The sequence below is a fragment of the Myzus persicae genome, unplaced genomic scaffold, assembly GCF_001856785.1.
Source record: "Myzus persicae strain clone G006 unplaced genomic scaffold, MPER_G0061.0, whole genome shotgun sequence".
Classification (NCBI taxonomy): domain Eukaryota; kingdom Metazoa; phylum Arthropoda; class Insecta; order Hemiptera; family Aphididae; genus Myzus; species Myzus persicae.
Window position 1 is genome coordinate 8,517 of NW_019100554.1, and position 21,197 is coordinate 29,713.

The 21,197-nt window shown below is 26.3% G+C and overlaps 1 protein-coding gene across 4 annotated transcripts; it reads right to left on the bottom strand.

Moving 5' to 3' along the window:
• Positions 1–7,042: 7,042 nt before the first annotated feature.
• Positions 7,043–21,017, bottom strand: LOC111032672 (calcium channel flower). 4 transcript variants are annotated; one of them, XM_022313106.1, is made up of 7 exons: positions 20,636–21,017; positions 8,761–8,881; positions 8,576–8,657; positions 8,370–8,495; positions 8,144–8,251; positions 7,849–7,989; positions 7,043–7,526 (listed from the first exon to the last, which is right to left on the bottom strand). In XM_022313106.1, exons 1-6 carry the CDS (start codon positions 20,636–20,638, stop codon positions 7,875–7,877), a joined length of 555 nt encoding a protein of 184 aa, XP_022168798.1. In that variant the 5' UTR covers positions 20,639–21,017; the 3' UTR covers positions 7,043–7,526; positions 7,849–7,874. The 4 variants fall into 4 exon arrangements, with proteins under 4 accessions (XP_022168798.1, XP_022168788.1, XP_022168780.1 ...); XM_022313096.1 differs by having other exon boundaries at positions 7,828–7,989; positions 20,636–21,016; XM_022313088.1 differs by having other exon boundaries at positions 7,874–7,989; positions 20,636–20,993.
• Between the last annotated feature and the right edge of the window lie 180 nt (positions 21,018–21,197).

The following is a 21,197-nucleotide window of genomic DNA, read 5'->3' on the forward strand; positions in this document are numbered from 1 at the left end:
TTATGTATGTTCATGACATAGCCTGCAAAGAAATGGAATTAGCAGGGCAAGAAGAAAAAAGATTAGCGGTGATTTAGATCTAAAAGGTCGTCCGAAAATTGCAGTGATTGCAGATGGCGCATAGAGCAAGGGTTCCTACAGAAATAATTACAATGCATTGTCGGGAGTAGTTGTTTAAGAATTAATTTATGAGTATAATACCATTAATACCTAATAAGAAATATACTTAATTGCAAACAAAATTCAAATTATGTTATAAAATGTTTCATTTATTTTTAAATTTTAATTAATTCTTAAAAATTCAGAAAAAAATATTAACTCTAAGCATACCTAAAAGTGCAACAACAAAATGTCATACATAAATACTAATTATAATAAAGCCCGTTTTTTATTAATAAATAATAAGAGTTTAGGATTAAGAATTAAATGCGTAAAAAATAATTCAGAACGAAATATAATTTCAAATACTTTAGCATGTATTAATCGTATTTTAAATTAATATAAGTCTAACTTTGTTTATTATCAAAATAATTGCTTAAAATTGAATTTAAAGGCTTATATTGTTGGAGCAAGAACAAACACCACACCCGCATGCGTTGTCGCAGTCTTACAAACGAGTAACATACCAAATTTATGCTCAGCAGTTCAAGTTTTATGCTGTTAGCTTAAAAATTAGAGTGAATCAACCTATCATGAAACTTTATGTTAAGAACTTTATCTGTGTTTTGTTGGAAGTTTTTTTACAATAATTCAGTTTTTAAGTGAGTTATGAGCATTTTTAATTTACATTCGTTATACAAGCATACCTCGCTTAAAAACTAAATTGTCGTAAAAAAACTTCCAACAAAACACAGATAAAGTTCTTATCATCAAGTTTCATAATAGGTCAATTTACTCTAATTTTTAAGCTAACGGCATAAAACGTGAACTGCTGAGCGTAAATTTGGAATGTTAAGCGTTTGTAAGACGGAGACAACACATGCGGGTGTGGCGTCCTCTTAACATATTTTTTCAGATTATTAAAATATGTCCTAGAAGTGTCGGTAGAAAAAAATACGTTTGACAAAAATCTTTAAAATTTAATACAGTATAAAAAAAATATGTTAAATATTTGCTGACAGATAATCTTTGTTCAGGATCCTTTTTCTTATACAATGGTTCCAACATCATTGCATTCAAATTTAACTGATCTACCCTATGGCCGAGATCCACTATAGATACACCTACTATACAGCAGAGTGAATTTCTTTTTTTTTGTCTTGAAATATTATAATATAATAATATATACCTAATATGATATTTACTATAATCTGAATAATTATTTTATACAATTATTGTAATACTTTTAGTACTTACACATAACCTACAAATGATATGTTTTTTGATACGTTTAGTAAAAGACGAATACTAAAACCAATTCTTGTACCATTGATTTTTTTTTTTATATATACATACAGATGAACAAAATCATGTACTTGATTTAAAAAGACTCGGACTTTGGGATGACATTTGTAGAGTGAGAAATGTGTTAGTATATCACATTAAAAGTTTAATGTACAATTACAATAATAATGCAGCTGAATTATATAACTCTATCTTAGCTAAATTCGTGGGTGGTAAGCGAGTTAATTTTTGTCTGAAGGGTTCATATGAGTTGAGGTGTAATGCTGCAGTAACTGCATCTTATTCTGGAGCAAACCTACTCTCAATATTTAATAAACACGTAACTACGAAAAGTCCTGGTCAGTTTACAAAGCGATACATAAAAAAGTATGAGATATCTAAATGTCAGAGAAGACATCTTTTTAGTGCGCCAACAAACCGATCGACCAAAAATACATTCGCCGGGTCAGATGAAGAATACGGAAATGCAGTGAATGACCACGACCTATTGTCAAATTTAACTGACACAGAGTACTCTCAATTAGAAACGGCATTTTTAAATAAATTAAAACTGACGGAGAATGAAATTTGGTCTTTAGAAGATAGGACAAAGAGACAACATCAATGTGATGAGTGGCATTTAGAAGGTAAAAAACAGTTAGTATTACGTCGTACTTAACGTATGTATAAAGTTATAAATAATATATATCTATAAATTGTAATACAATTATGTTTAATTTATTTATTTATTTTGACTCTTTAGATTAACAGCTTCATATTTTGGCAAATTATGCAAATTACGCGAATCTACTTCACGTGTAAATATTGTAAATGAAATGTTATTTGGAACTTTTAAAGGAAATGCAGCAACTCAGTACGGAATAGAGCATGAAATGATTGCCATCGAGCAATTGGAAAATAAAATCAATAAAAAAATTGTACCATCAGGGTTGATAGTAGATTTAAATCAGCCATTTTTAGCTGCATCTCCTGGTGGATTGATCGAATCAGATTCACTTGTTGAAATAAAATGCCTAGCAAGTGCCAAAGATATAATTCCAAAAGAAGGAATAAATAGTAAAATAATAAAGAGTTTTAAAATATTAGATGACAAATTGCATTTGAAAAGAACAGATAATTACTATTATCACGTGCAGGGCCAACTTCACATTACTCGCAGAATGTATTGTAATTTTTGTATTTGGACACCGAAAGGTATATAAGATATTTATTTACTAACTTATATAAATTACTTTATACTACTTAATTAAATTTATTATTTTATAGGATTTTTATTCGAGAAAATTAAAAGAGACGATGGTTTTTGGAATGAAAAAATGGCAACTCAGCTTACCACATTTTATATGGACTTTCTGTTAAAAAAGTTAATAAAAGATGAATATTAAAGTAAAATACTATTATAGTTTTAGTTTTAGAGGTAGGCACATTTATTTAAAAATGTCTTACCAATGATAAAAGTACAATAATACCTATATTTAATCTATTGTCTTACAAAAATATAAGTGTAACGAGTTATGAAAGTTTATACCTAATAAATATATAGAAATTAAATTTTTATAATTATTTTATAGTAATACATAAAATTATTTTTTATTTTTTATAACGATAAATATTTTGTAAAACTACTATATTGTATTTTATCAGTTTTGTAAACATTAACTAAAATAAATCATATTGTATCCCTACTATATGCAAAATCAGTGAATCACTAATTATAATCACAGATACCTGAAAAGTATCTATATTCTATACTATTATCATTGTAGGCCGTCAGTTCCGGGAATACGTAATGTGGTCGACATGCGGGCGGTGAGCCGCCCGGTGAAACGAGAACGCGATTATGAATTTTATGAATTACACACACGACACACTAATATTCATTTACTTCTCACACACTAACACAGCTTAAATATAAATGCTATATGAAATGCCTAAATATTACTCCTTAAAACATATCACGCTCCAGCCACCTTAAGGTATTATTTGTTTTTGCTTATGATTATGAAGTTATGAATTACCTATAATTAAAGAAGTTAATAATAATCTGTAGTTTTTTTTGTAGAATATGTCATCAACTTTTGATGCGTATAAACATAGTATTTCAAACGCACTAATGATCACTTAATCCATGGTAGTTACTACGCACACAAAAGCTTAGATAATTGCCTATAGCGAACTCCTTAAAAATTGAATCTTCTTAATAATGATGCATGTTGATATAAATTATATATAATTATATTTTTAATACTTACTGTCATTGCTTATTTATAAGTTGGCTATTATAAGAAAATATTATGTGTTAACACATCATTGTGTTGTTTGTATTGATTGTTGATCTGGATTCGTTATAATGTCTTATTAAGATCGGTCGACGATCATTCCACAGTTTCTATTTTAAATTCCGAATTTGAAAAATATTTCAACTAAATTTATAGATATTGTGGGAGGGGGGAGGGGGGAGTAAATTGGGAAAAGTAGACTGAAAAATCTCAAGTAGACATAATAACGAGTTCAAATCAGTTTTAAAAAGTATTATCGCATGAATAGGTAGATCGGTATGATTGAAAAGATTTTTGAATGTTTTGTTCAAAATAACTGTCCGCTACCCATCCCCTTATTTAACGATTTCAAATAGTGCCTGGCATTAGAGAAAGAAAAGTTCTACGATTTTGTAAATTGAAAATTTACTAACAAAATGCCCTTCGCATAATGAAAACTAATACCAAGTGAAAAGTTGAGTGTTTCTGCTTTTGTACCCAGGCAATAAAAATCGACATCCACAACTTATAATACCACAGCCAGTAATGTGCACGCATCAACATTACTTCGATTGACTTATGGAATTCTAATTTTGAAAGTTTGTACAATTAATATGATTGATATTTGCTTGTTTGACATTTCTAAGTCAAGCTCTTCCATTATCATGATAATTGTAATAATATGAAAATATATTTAACGTCAAAATGAAAATTCCCAAAGTCAATCGCAGTAAAATGTCTCTCGGTGAACACAATAATTTAAATTGTTGCTGTAATATCTAATAATAATATAAATGTATCTATATTACACTATAGAAGGCAGTAGCTAAAGTAGTACCTACATATTATTTACTAACTAATAATTTATTAAAAAATTAAAAATTAAACTTAAAATAAAATGGTATCCCGTCTTAAACGTCTTCCAATCAAAATGTTTACATTTACAATGCATACAAATTTAATATTTTTAATTTTAAAAATGTCATGTTATACAAGAAGTTAAATAAGCTTGCCTATATGCCATAATAGCATGTTATATAATTGTTTAACTGAATCACACTTAAAATACTAAAAAAATATTTTTATTTCAACTTAATAAGACTTATTAATGCCAATACAGAAACCTATTAAACCACAACCAATGTAATAGAGAAGAGTAGTACATGAAAGTAAAATGACTGCTAAATATAATATCCGTTTGTTGTACCTTATTAATAATAACACTTTTCACACTTCTATGCTAAACAGAAAGAGTTTGATTGATTAATTTAATTTAATAACCATCATTCTAGAATATATATCAAGCTGGTATGTACCAGTATTTGTTCACAACTTATTGAATACCTATCTAAAAATTCTACAACTTCTTTTGAGTGGATAGTACGACATATTTTTTTTAACACATTGAAGTATAAATTACAAATGGCTGATCAAGTTCTTTTAAATTTTAACCAATATAATTTGTTAACAGTAACGAAAAGTAAAAATACTTTGGATATTGTTACATCAACATTTTTAAAAATCAATTTTAAATACAGCAACAATTCATTAATATAAATAATCTGAAAGGTTTTTATATTATCGGTTACATTTCTATGACTCTGGAACCTCATAAAGGTACACTTTACTTAATAAGTACTATGATTCATATTATACACTACTTTACCTGTATTATTATGTATATTATAGGTTATAATGGATAGTCATAAAAGTTTTGTACAAACTTGAAGTTTGTATATGTTTTAATTGAATACAGTAAATATAGTTCTAATTTTTTATTTTTTAATAACTTTTTTAAATGTTACATTAAATAATACAATGGTTAATATTTCGTTTAAATACTGATGAAAATATTATTATAAAACCCATAAAACATGTAGTAAGGTATGCAAGTATAGTGATATATTATTATAATCTTAATAAACTCTACTAATAGGTGTATTAATTTAGTAGGTAACATACGTTTTGCCAATTATACAACAGTTCATAGCAATTATAAGTTTACAATGAATATTAAAATAGTTTATAGTCTAACCTTATAATTAAAACTATAAATAATAATCAATGTTTAACTATGACTTAGTATTTAAAATTCAAATTAATTAATAGATATTAAGTTTTTGCCTATATTTCTTAAAAAAAATGTAATATCTAAAGGCTAAATTCAATTAATATATATTGGTTTATTAAAAATAAAAATATTTCTATAAAAGGGGAGTTAAAAAGCTTCCATTCGATTTTTAGAATTTAATTAAAATATTAAAGATATTGTTATAATAATTTTATTGAGTAACTTACATAATATTATAGTACATTATTTTGAAGGAAAAACCCAAATTATCTATATATTTGTACTCACACAATTGATATTATTAATAGTAATAAAATTATAAGTACAATTTATTTTTTAATTATTTATAAATCGACCGCTGACATTTTTTAAAACAATAAATAATATACAATAACAAATATTCTTATACTTAAGAAGACACGTGGTTCGAAGATAGAAAAGAACTCACATCTTCTTAATGTTGTACAAATACAATTATTATATTTTACTCATGGATATTAAAGATATGGATAAGCTACAATTTAACTATCTCAAATTGTAAAAAAATGTAGGTATTTATTAATTTTACTGATCAGAAATTGTTACCAATATTGTTTAATATAATAATAAGGAATAAATTATTTCTTCAATTCAAGTTCCTATCATCGAGAAACCTCAATGTATAGTAGGATATACATGTATTATACATATCTGAAATATTGAATAAAAGATAATTTTATCTCAACCCATTTCTTTACTTTGAATAATTTATTTTTGTTACACTTTAATCTTTGAAGTCGAAAAAACAGTTATAAAATCATGAATATAATTATTATTTGTGTTTTTATTTAATTAGTTAATATTTTAAGAAAACAATTTTGTTGCTTTGAAAAATTTAAACACAATAATACATTTTTAATTTTTAATTTTATTCTATTATGTTTAATTATTACTTGATGAAGAAATAACTTAAATTAAATAATATTACATGTTTATTAGTAAATAATTATATAAACAATTGTTATTTAAGATGACCATAGTATATAAACTTCTTTATATTATTATATGATAAATTGATACATTTTAAAAATTAATTCCAGGAACATTTAAATGATTTATTATGGTGCGAGCATGTTCTGTGAGGTGACTAAAATAAGTTGAACTTATGGAAAAATAGTAATAATAAATGAACAAAATGTTTCAAAGTAGTTTAAGTTACTTTATAAGTAACCTAAAACTCATTCAACTAAGTAAATAATTTTTAAGATTACAAGTTGATAATATTGAATATAATTATTATAAAAATGATTCAAAAGAGATTCTGCAGTCATTTTAATTGTTATATTTATATTTTAGTTGTAAAAATTTCAATAATCCCATTTAAAATCATGACAACTAAATTAATGTATATTAATGGCATGTAATAAGATTAAAATAGAATAAATATAAAGATAATCTTATTTAAGGTTATTAGATATATATGTGAAAACCTAACATAGATTTGAATGGTGTGAAATGTAAAGGGATACTATTAATGGGCATCAATACATCTGAAGAAAGATGCATAGTGAATCAATTTTTAATTTTGTTGAACTTGATTACCATAGATAAATGAGTATCATCAATTAGGAGACCATGGTGTATTGGAATGCATTTGGATAGTGGTAGTCATAAAATCACTAGAAAACCAATACATTGTATTGGTTTTAGTGAATTCTAAGGTATTATACTCATATGTTTATATTTCACTAATGTGATATATGTCTCATGGCTCTAATGTGGATGCAGTTGTTTTCATTTGTTCTGCTGGTGCTCTAAAACAAATATTTTTTTAAAAATTATTAAAATAGTAAACATACATGCACTTATAAATCAACTTCACACATCAAAATTAATTTTAACATGAAAATACAAAATAGAACATTTCATTTTGACGTGCAATTCTTTGAATCAAGGTTAAAAAAAATTATTTCTACATTTGATATAACTGTAGTAAAATAAATGTTTGGTTACTACAGTAATGAATTATGAAAACTAAAACTAAAATATATCAAAATCCTATTTATCTATTTAAAGTGCATATTTTATAGGAAATGATTGAAGCTAATGAACTACCAGTATAAGCAGCAATAATACACTTTAAATATTTAGTTCAGTTTGCCTTAAGTGGGACGCCACACATCTGGATCTTCCATTAAAGTTGTGTGATGTCCGCCCATGGGTTGTGAGACGTTATCAACAGGAGAAGCAATAGCTCCCATATCTTCCCTAGATCCTCTATTTAGAAGTAAGTATTGTAACAAACACAAAACAAAAAGCCAGTGTTTTTAGAACAATAATAATCAAACACAAAGTAGACGAATATTTCATATCAACATATTTATATAGTCAACAAATAAAATATTTAGTTCAGACATAAATAAGAACTTACTTTTTCCCAACTGACATGAGACCATACAATAAACCAGTACAAAATACTAAAGCACTGGCTATCAATGTACTTGGACCAAAACATAGAAGCATTGGTATTAACGATAGCCTGGAAAATATATTAGATTTAATGCTGGATTGACCAATATTTTATAACATAATTATAATCATGCATTCAATAATAGTTAGTAACAAAATATTTAATAGATCAATTTTTTGTTTCTTACCCGGCATATAAAATAGCTCTAGTCCAGTAAGGTTTATTTTCAGCAACATCACTGACTTTCTGCATATAATCGATAAACACACAAAGAAAAGGTGCTTCTAATGCAATTAGTAACATACCAAGAAGCCTGCAATTACACATAAATTAGTTTATTTTAGGTATTAAATTGTGTAGAAAAAATTAATAATAACTACTTGATATACATACAATTGTATAATTCCACCAAATAAACAATCTGTGTTTAAAAAAATTAATCCCAATCCATTCCAAATACCAGTGAATAAATTAACTGAAAATAATAATATTTTACAGTTAATTGTAATAATTTTAAAAGATTAATAGAATTACAATTATTAAGAAATACAGGATTTGTCCTTTGTTATGATACATACCAATGCCTGCAAATGTCCCCAATGTTCTGCTACCATATTTTAGATGCCAAGGAATTTCATCCCTATTTTCTCCTTCATCGCTGGCTCTTTTCCAAAGATTTGTAACTTTATCTCCCATAGACTATCGGAAAAAAAATATTATTAAACTCAGTTAATTATTACATTGTAAATAGATGGATAAAATATGTACATGAAATTTAATATTATTTTTAATTATATTAAACAATTATAAATATATTTTTCAAGATTGTTTAACCATTATGTAATGTACCTGTGTAATATAATAACAACACAGACTATTTAAAAAAAAACAATCCTCAAATTATGATATAACATCACACTCTACTGACTTCAATAGATAGGTGTTATGTTACCTACATTCATTTTTATGACCAGATAAAATCAATATAGGTACATAATTCTAATTGTTATAACTGTTGTAAAAAATTTAAATATTGAAGTACAAACAATGATTATTTTTAATTAAATTTCTTTTTATGAAAGTACCTATTATGTAATATTATTTGTCAATTATTCTTTATTAACTTCATATTTCAAACAACATTGAAAAGTAATTTATCCTTATTTAGAACATACATATTTATGCTATTTTGCTATAGACAAAAGGAATAATTATTTCTATCCAAAAAAGTATAGGTATGTTATACCTACCCAATTGAAGTTAATTTCAATGCAAATATAATCAAAAAAAAGTTTCATACCCCTGTGGACATACATATTTTGTAATTATTGATTTAAATCAAAATGTATATTTTATTACTGATGTTTTCTAATTTGTATTCTGATATGAGAATGTTTTTTTTTTTTTTTTATTAGCTTTTAGTACTATTACAGCTCAACAATTATTTGAATATGAGGATGTTATACCGACGTGATGTGTTGTCTCCATCTCACCAACACAGAGCAAATTTTAAGTTTAAAAGTATCTATTTTACTTTGTTATTTTTAGTATCTATATGATATATACAATTGAAGTATTATAAAGTTTAAAGATGAAAATATTATTTAGGGTAGTTCGAAGGATTTTTTTTTTTTTGGTGTTTTATTTTTAAAGCAAGTTATGAACATTTTAAGATTGTAAACTGTAAATGCTCAAAACACAAAAAAAAAAAGGTGCTCTAAATAATATTTACTTTTACTTATAAATTGTATAATGAATCAATTAATTTTAATATTTAAAATAACAAAGTAAAACAGATTCTTCTTAATGTAAAATGCTCTAAGTTAAGCGTTAATAAGATGGAGACAGATAACACATACGTGTATAATTTCTACTTAATGTGCAATTTTCAATCAGTCTAATTTTATTAAAGCAAATAGTAACTAATTATATTTTCCAATCAACAAATATATTGATTTCAACCAAGTGTTACTCCCTAGGTTACTTTTAATAGTTGACACAACAGACACATTTTAAATAGGTACAACTAATATTCTGATCTTATTCATATCTTCATTCATAATGTTTAAAAATAATTTATAATCTTAAGAGAATAACATTTTTATTCATGTAAGTCAGCGATTCCCAAAGTGTAAGCCGCAATGTCTTTACAGAAGCACCGAGCTGCAATAACATTTTTGATGGTCCAAAATTTAATTTGAAAACTTTATGATGGTGGTGACGGAAAAAATTACGATTACGTTAATACAAATACATAAATTATTTTTATAATTTGAATTCAATAAATATTTTCAAATTACCCATAACAATTTTTTCTAGTTTTTATTAATTCTTTTAATTTCTTATGAAGGATCATGATATGAAATGGAAAAGGGAGCTCTGAGAAGACTTTAGTTTAAAAAGGGTACCGCTAGCCAAAACAGTTTGAGAACCACTAATGTTAGTAACTGAGAAAATTTAACACTATGAAAAATGTTAATCTTAAAAATAAAACTTAATCATTTAATCAAAAATCTGTTTTGTTCAAAATACTGTAACTGTAATAATATAAAAATAATAAAAACAAAATTCGCTAAAATTGATTAAATAAAAAGTAACCAAGGAATAAATGTACAAAATAGTTACATGGAAAATACTATAAAATATAATAGTATTTATACATTAAATTTCTTCATTTTCAAATTGAATTCCGACATAAAAAGGTATAATACAAATATGGTGGAAATGAGAAAAAAAATTTTTACTTGAACTTTTGTAATCATATTAATATCTCATTTTTATATTAAATTTCACTCTGATTAGTGATTAACAAAAACAAAAACCTACCAAATTTAATATACATTATTTACCAACTTTCACAGGATATTTTTGAAGTATTCCAACTAAAACAAATTATTAATTTCCTTTATATCATTTTAAGATAAATTCATGTGTAAAATAACAAAATATACAAATACCTAAGACAGCTATTAATTATTAACAAATGTCATATGTAGCTAATCTCAATTTAAGAAATTATTAATTGCTTATCAGATAACAGAATAATTAAATGTATTTAATTTTACTCCAATTAGTAATATAATTAATTTCTATTTATTGACACAGCTGTTATAATTGTTTCAAATTAAACATAATAAAAGGTTTTGAAAGTAACACCATTTCTAAATTTAATTATTGTTACAACCAGATAAAAATTTGCTAGTTAACCAATACTAACATAATTGTATATATTTCATTGCTAATAGTATAAACTAAAAAGAAAACTAGTGAGACGGCTTATAATTATATTGAATGTTGATCAATTAACTCTAACTACCTTAACTTGTCTATGATCCTGACGACTCTAACAAATACATAGATAATAATACAGAAATATAATAATAGAAGAAATGTAAACGTATTCCTTAGTATTACAATTTACAAACAACATCTGACCATTAAATTTTAGTGAAGATAGAAAAACATTTTGTTTAATAACATTGTTTACAAATTGTCCCATGTGGAAGTGACCGGCCGACATCATATAATAGTAAGCTTAAAGTAATGGAAAAAAACTCTTTAAGGGTGGAGGGGGTTAGTTTTTATTTTTTTAGTTATGAACAATTGAACTTTTTTTTAAATAAGCCCGATCTTAGCACACATCTCCAAAACTTTTCAACAGTTTATCATAATTTTTTTTTACATTTTAATGCTATTTTATTATAATATCAACTAACATACACAATAATCAGAAAAAAACAGAAATGTACAAATTATTTTTATTCAATTAAAAAAAAAATATTTGTCAAAAATTAGAATTTTGAAGGGAAATTGCAAATAACACTCTAAATAATGCCATACCCATTTACTATAGTTTTAACTTTTATTTTATTTTTCTGAAGAATAATACTACCTAAAATACCTAAAAAATTTTTTTTCATATTTTCTATAATTTATGAAAAATATGCTGTTAAACATAACACGACTTCTGTGATAATAATTATTGTCAATTGACAATTACTGTACAGAGTACATACCACTCAGAGGTAAAATGTACAAAACATTTTAATAGTTTTCTAGGTATTATTCTATAAGATAATAAAATAAAAAACCATTTTAAAAATAAAATGTTTCCAAAATTTAATTTATGTAACAATTCTCAATCTTATATTCTTATTTGAAGTAAAGCTCGAAAAAGGCATTTCAGAATTTTCACAAAAGATTAAAGGTTTTTTAACTGTATGACCAATATTTAAAAAATTAGTGTTAGTTTTAACTATTTTAAGAATGTAGTACCAACATTTTTATGAAATTCATAAAAAAAAACTCAAAGTAACAATCAGGGATAAATAATTTCTTAGAACATATTATAGGATAAAATTATATATATTATATATATACATTTATATATGTATATGAAAATGAAGGTATGTCTGTCTGTCTGTAAGTCTGTACGCCTCTTATGGCTGCCTAAATGGTTAGATGGATTTTGATGATATTTTTTGGGTGTGTTTAAGTGGTTCCTTGGATTATTAGATTGACAATTTGATCCAGTAGATCCAATCCAGAAAGTTGCTCAACCAGAGATTTTGGGATTTACGAAGGGAATTTTCGTTGATAAATAATGGCTAATGTTATAAGAGAAATAATAAGTAGAAATTAGTAATTTTTTTTTGTATATTGGTTGCCATTGGTTAATCGGGCAAATCAAGTACAAGTTTGCATCAAAAACATTTAATGAGGTCTGCAATCCATTACAGATGCATTGTCTACCTGATATTAAAATACTCACATTAGCACAAGTGAGTCCCAGGCATTTTTAAAGGGCAACAAAGTACACAGGATCAGCTAATAAACAATAAATTACACTTTTATAATTCGCATATTGACTACTTTTCGAACAATGTTGATTAAGATTCATTAAAAGGACACATTTGTTGTCTCCATTTTACAAATGAACAACTTGGTAACAAAGTTCACAATAATACATTTTACAATGTAATTTCTAAAATTAGACTAAATTTACCTCTACTAAAATTTAAAGACAAGAATATTATCTACGGTAGAGTTTCCCAAACCGTGGGTCGCAATTAGATTTTTAAATAATACATTTTTTAGACATGTGTTTCTATTACTTTTTGTTGATGTTTAAATTTAGTTTTATCATAAATCGCTACTGCGTTTGTGGCAGTTACGAATTCACTGTAACCGTGTCAACACGAAGCAAATCAGATTAGTAGTTATTGAAAAGATAGCAATTTATTGCTATAATAAATTCCTTGACAAAAATTTAGAATTAAAATATGCTGTTCTACAACTCTAAATCCTTATTTTTATTTTTTATTTTTTATTTGTAACAGCAAAAAAAGAAAAGGTCATTGATATTATTGTGGGCCTCCAAAATTTAAATAACCCATGATCTATCTATAGCAACTCATAGGATTTTTTTGATATTATTATTTTTAAGTAATTATGACCATTTTTAAACTGTACATTTTTAAATGATCATAACTTAACTTAACTTTAAGTTTGATAATAGGTCTATTTAGTCTAAAATAAAGATTTGTTGTGCTTAACAAAAGTTTGCTACATTGGACATGGGTTCTAGAGAAAACAATTAATAGTGCTAACATGCTCTGAAAAACGAGATTAATGATTTTATAAAGATATCAATGAGACAAGAAACAATATCAAACTCAAGACATAACTCACATAGTGACTGATAACAGTTGGAATTAACAAAGAGAAGAATAAAAAGATTCCAATAAATAAAAATGTATGGAGCATACAAAGTCAACTAAACAAATAAAATAAAATAAATAATTTTATATATATTTGTATTCAATTAATTAGTTTTGAATTGTTTAGGACTGGACATATTAAAATATACAATTTGTTCATACAATTATAAAATAATACAGGGCCATCCATTTTACATAAGACCTTTATTTCAGAAGAACTTGACCAGTTCACTCCGCTCATCAAACTTTAAACACTTTAACATAAGCTATTCATTCAAAATTTGCTTTTTTTTGTACAAAGTACTCAAAAAAATATTTTAGTTTTGAATAATGATTTAAAAATAAAAGGTGTCATAAAAAATTATACAATTTAACAAATGATAACGACTAAAAATACCTATTAAAAAATCTTTTTCTAACAACTTAAAATTATGTAAGTAAAATATTTTCAAAAATGTTAATCGTTTTTGAAATAATGTGTCTTAATATAAATGGATTACTAGGTAAAAAATAGTTCCTATTTAAACGATTAAACGATACACCCTGTGGCCTGTATATAAAAGTTGTAAAAACATTACATACATGCATTTGAAAGTAACTGATTTAATAATTTTAGGTATAACTGCAAGTTTGGAAATTATTTGGTATTTATCTAGTAATTTTAAGAATTTTATTTTGAGCTCAATTAAATCCCGTTTACACACGCTCTGTTGATTAGATAAGTACGTAGCAACTACCTAACTTTCATTAGTAATTACTTATTCAGTAATCAACAAAATATAATTTTATAAATACTAAATTACCCAAAAATATGCAACAGTAGAACATCTATAAATAAAAGGTTATAGGCTATCATTTAATTAATTAATAGAAAACACAAGTAGAGAAAATTGTGATTCAAGTGTAAATTCCATGTGTACCTATAGTTTTGAGTTTCTGAAACCATTTGATCAGTACACACATATAGTTACATAATTTGGTTTGGTTATGCCCCACCATTGCTTCTCAAACTTTTTGGTATTGCAGGCACCCTTAATAATAATTGGAAATTGTTTTTCTTTTCAATAAACTGAAATTAAATTGTTAAACACAATAGAATATGTATTAATAACTCAGATTGTATGAGTAATAAATATATAACGTTTTTAGTACCTTTGATTACAATGTTATCATAAATTTAAAATTAATGTGATGAGTGAGCATGTAAATTTCTGCATAATAAATCAATGTCAGGTATTATATTTAAAACAGCATTGAACAAGTATGGTTCAAAAGTATGTTCTGAAAGGCATGAACTATGTTTATTTTTATTATTGAAAATGCAGTTAGATACATAGAGTTATATCAATTCAAAAAAAAATAGAACAAATTTAATATAAATAAAACAACGCTCTTGCTGTTATCTTGAGCAAAAGTCTGTTAGTTCTTTTTTGGGAAATACAGTTTCAACGGTGGGGTCTGCTCTATCAAAAGTGTGATAAACTTCTTCTGGTGAATAACAATTTTGTATTGTTATTATTCTTCGCTGCACTATTGGTTTTTTATTCTATTTTCCATTGAAATTTCTTAAAATACAATTTTTAAGAATAAATTTAAAATGTGGTTTTAGGAACCAAATGTAACCAACAAAATAAAATGTGTTTTCAAAATTATTATAAGAGTAATTAAGTGCTTTGAAACACATAATATAGGTGTATTTCTCTACAAAAAAATGGTAACGCGGAATCGTCTTATGAATGGCTTATAAATTAAATAAATATTTACAAATATTTCACGCCCTCCCCACCCCCATCAGATAAATACAGCATAATGCAATACAGTATTCCACTCGTGACTCATTAATGGGTTGATGATGTTTAATCAAATACTATAAAATCAACAGTTGACCACAACAAATTAATATTAAAACTTAACACCTTTTAAACTTAGAAACCTTTAACACAAGATTAATAACAATAGCAACCTACAATATTTGATTACAATGATACTTTCTAGAAACGATGTAATAATATGTTATATGTCAAATAAAAGTGATCAAAACCCTAACATTAAAAAATGTGAATAATTTAAGTATAATAACATTATGTTTATGTTAAAAATAATTTTATTAGGTATTAATTAATTAATTTATTGTTTCAATGTATATAATATCATAAGTTCTCAGTGAATTTAAATAAAGCATAACAATCATTAAGTGGTTGTAAACACTCAACATAAAAGTTTATATTTATAATTCATATTGTGAACATTATGACTAATTTATTAAAGAAAAAAATGAAAGACTAATATCTAGGCATTGTGTAAAATTATAACAATAATACAATTTTATGACTACATTTTTATATAATCTATCAATACTATAAATTACGGGTCCTTATAATGATATGGTATCACCCTACCCATAACGCACGCACTCATACATATACATAGATAGGTGTGTATTGGATTAGTGATGATGAAAACCTCAGTGGACCGAGTGATCTATTTGTGAGTTTCAGGATCATAGGTTTGAATAATTAACAATAGCCCATTTCTGAATCAACTACTTAGTTTAACACATTATTTTAAACTGAATTTTAGAATAGATAAACAATGAAATAAACCAATAATTATTTTCAGTAATCTAAAAATTGATATTATGGTTTTCTAAAAACTATTTTAGCCTTAGTAATAATGCCTAGTCTTTCCAATTTTCAAAAAAATAATTATTTTTAAATAATGTATAGAGTGCCTACTCTTAACACTTTATTATTTTTTTCATAAAAATTATTTGGGATTTTGGAAAGTGACTTGTTGAAGTATTGTATTTAGTTCATATGCTACAAAGTGCACATACTTTTGTTTAGTATTTTAAAGCTATAAAATATACAAGTCTTTATAAAACCAACAACTCCCTCAAACCATAGCTCAAACCACTAACATATTAATAATTATTTGTTTATTTTAGATCTATGATTAAATTAAAAAAATAAATATGTACATTCAAATTTACTTTATAAAACATTTATTGAAAAAAAACTATGTAAAACTGATTTCGAGGGGTTAAGATCTGATGTTTTTGAAGATTTAAGAGTTAACATCTAAACAATAATTTGAGTTAAAATAACTCAGGTAATATTCAAATCTCAATAACAAAAAAAAATCAAACACATCTTTCAATTATTAATTGGTATTTTAACATATTTAGGTACATTAAAACTAGTAAAATTTATCAGTTTAATCATTCAAAATGGGAATATTAATTTAAATATTATAGTGCTAACTTAAATTATTTTCATATCAGCTATAACATAGATTTCATTAATTAATCTATTAAAGGTCTATTAAGGTTATTTAAACAATTAAGCAAAGTATTTTATTTTTATTTGCTTAAATTAAATAATAAGTATGCTACAATTGTGAAATAAAAAGACCATTTTAAAATATTATGATATTAATTTGTTAGGAGTATTATTACGGAATGTGTTTATTTGTAAATGCATATATTTATTCAAATAAGTTATTTGAAAAATCTACCAATTTTAATCATCTTTATAACATAAAATCAATTTAATTTTATATATTTTACAATATATTCAACCTTTTTAATGCATAATTATAATTTTAAAGTGCATACTTTAGTTGGTACTTTTCTATTATCCATACTACAGCGAGTCTCCATTCTGTTATTTCGACTACCGAGCCAATACCACAACTACAGTTTGCTTGATTGCCTGTTGCCAACGTTGCTGTATTTATTAATTTTAAAATAATTATGACTCTGTGGAATCTACAGAACAGTGAAAAAGATGCTCTTGAATTTTTTCAAGAGACGGGTTTACTTCAGAGACACTGTGAATAGAAAAACGGTCATAAATAAAAACTATACATCAGCCAAAAAGAAATTTTTTGGAAATGCAATGTCAAGACGGTCAGCGTAGAACCAATATGGGTATGGGTAATTAGTTTTCTTTTTTTTTTTTTTTTCGTTTGAACCGACAGCAGAGGAGGATCTGTGTGAACACTACTACTCCTATGGGTAATTAGTTTGAAAATAATCGTCTCTTTTTTAACAATGCTCCGATTTATATATAGTTGGAGTGCAGAATTGACCTCTGTTAAATCTTGTGAAAAGCACTTGGATATGAGTCATTGTACGATTGTCGATTTGAATAATTACATGCGTGAAGTGTGTATGATAATAATTAGTCAAAATCAGAGAACCAGGAAAATTGTTGAAATCGACAAGAGTATGTTTCAAAAAGAAACAACAATTCTGGAAGGATATTACCCCAAAGATATTTGGAGTCATTTGTCGGAAATAAGAGAGACATTTCTAATTAAAGTTCCTAATCGTACAAAGGAAAGACTTTCAACTGTAATAAAACAATATATAAGGGTACCATACATTCAGACTGTTAGCGTGGATATGATACACACAAACTAACTAGAGCCGGATACAAACATGGTACAATCAATCACTCTCATAACTGTGTTGACACAGTTACTGGGATCCATACTCAGCATATTGAACGAGTTTGGGGCTACTCTAAATGGAGAAATAAAAAGTATAGGGGAACCAGACACCATCATTTGAAGTCCCTATTTGACGGAAATTATCTGGAGACAAAACATTGAAGGAAAACCATTCGATAACATATTAAAACTATTCCTGAAAATTGGTCACAAAAAATAGAATTTTAGACTTATGCATCTGTGATAATTTATTTTTATTTTTCTACTTAATTTTTAATATCATAATTATTTTGTGATAATTTTGATGATTTTATGTTTAACATTATAATTTTTAAAATAGGACTTTCCACTGCTGTGATAATTTTATAATTTATAATTTGAAGTTTTGTGATAATAACTAATATTAAAATATTTACTAATACACATTATTATATAAATTGCAATTCATGTGTTTTATGTATTAAAATATAGAACTATTTGGATAGTACTATAGTAGTCGATATAACAGAATTGAGTAGTTACGGTAGTCACACATCGAAGGTAGGGATAACAGAAAAGTACCCTTTAGTTATAGCTTATTATATTATTATTACATTTTGGAATAAGAACTATTTTTAAACCTGATGTAACAACATCCCAGCTTATAATAAAGTATACTTTATTTGCAGTTCACAATTAATATCAATACAATTATATATGGTCGGATAATTATTATTTATTACTTTGGAAATAATAAATTATTACCTAATAGTTGAATGTATTACAACTAATATCAACTAGGTACATATTTATAACTTTTAAAATCCAATATGCATGTTTTTTTAATTTGAAGTGCATTCATTATTTAAAAATAAACATAAATTTCTGATTCTGTATTATAATATTTTTTAAATCATATTTTGAAAGATTTTTAAGCATATAAATGTATTCCCTAATAATATAAAATAAAGTTGAATAAATGAAAAAAGTTAAATATTACCAAAACCTATATAATTTTCTGGTTAAATTAATGATACACAATAATCTAAAAAATATGCATCTAAGTGCAAGTTTAAAAAAAATAAAAATTGGTTTTGCAAATGTTTAAAAACTGTATAGGTATTAGGTATCAAAGATTAAAGTGTCTATGATGAAAGATGATACATAAGTACATAATACAGTAGGTATCAATGTGTCAAATATAATATACAGGCAGTGACAGGTAACATCAGCAGACTAAGGTCTTCCTTGTTTCTAAACTACTAAAAAGTCATTATTAGTCATTTTATGTTTAGGTGTTCACTTTTGGCACTTATCACCAATATACGCTATTATATAGGACCTTATAGCCAGAAAATAATAGAATTTAATAGTTTAGTACCTACCAAGTACCAATTTATGAGTGACAGATTATAGTTGACAAATGAGACGTGAGTGATCAAGGTGTTTGTTTTGAATTTATTTGACTTCTGTGCTTTTGTTTTTTGTTAACAATATGCATATTTATTGTTTATTTTATAAACGAGCATAATCTTGTAGGTTTAACGCAATACACTTGCAGATTTTAAGCTGAGAAAAATTATTGTCAGAAATCATTTTATGACAATATTAAGTACATCCCAAACTACATTGGAAACTCAATACCTTGAATGTCAGTAAGTTGATTTTTAGATATTTTGAAGAAATATGTAGGCCTCTGCATTTTAATATGTAGATAAAAATAATTTTTTTATAATTTTTCCACTTAATACATTTTTTCAAAATTAAACGACTTTCTACCTGGTCAGATTGTAGATTGATGTGTCAAACATGTACCTATTCTATTAATCGTTTTGAATTAATATAAGTATAGGTAGACTATATTTATTTATTTATTCAAATATATGAATGTAAGTCCTATAACTATTTTTAAAAACATGTACAGATAATATATACCTATCCATATTTGGCAATTATAGGTATTAGTATCTATCACAGTCTTAGTAGATAAAAGGTCCTCAGAATGAAATTGTATAATGTAATCAGTACTTCTTTTTTTTTTACTATTATTATTATTATTCGCGGCTGCTACGTAGTCAACACTATTATAAATCTAGATATTATCAGGGAAATTCAAAGGCTTGTTTCCCTGCAGCTATAGTACAACGAAATTACGCCTACCTAAGCATGTCGTCAGCCTACTCAGTACTTACAGAGGGGGCTCAAGTACTCGAGAGAAAAATCAATAATTCGGTGCAATACAAATAATAACAATGATCTAATGAGCAAGCGTGTCGGCGGCATTAATATATGGACTCACCATGGTCGAAGAGGGCGGTCGTGCGTGGGCGGGTGGAGCTTAGGGGCGAGTGTGTACGGGTCCGTCGACAAACGGGATGAAAACGGGTCGCGAACAGGTCTGAACCACCACTGATGCTGTCGATGAATTGTTTTCACAGTCGTTGGGTGAAATTAAAAAGCGAATGCGACGCCGCGTCGGTTATCGCCAGAGTATGATAAAACCAAATGATATTACTGCTATCGTATGACGACGTCCGTGCATTCAATGGAGCGACTGGCGACAAGCCGACAACTACAATGTTCCGTGTGCTACGGCAAAATATGTTGTGACTACTGACTTGTGATTGTGGAACTGGCGTATTGGCCTGACGTCCGGGGGGTCGTCGTCATCGACGTTATCACTTTTATGGTCCGAGATAAGACGTCGTCCTTAACGACATTCGCAGTAGTCGTCGGTAGCACTAGTGACAGTAGAAAATTATCCACTGCTTCCCGCGTCGACCGACTGCTTTGCGGGATCGACTACTGCGACGTCGCAGGTTATCAGTGCGATAACCCTCCGTTATCGGGGAATTTCACGA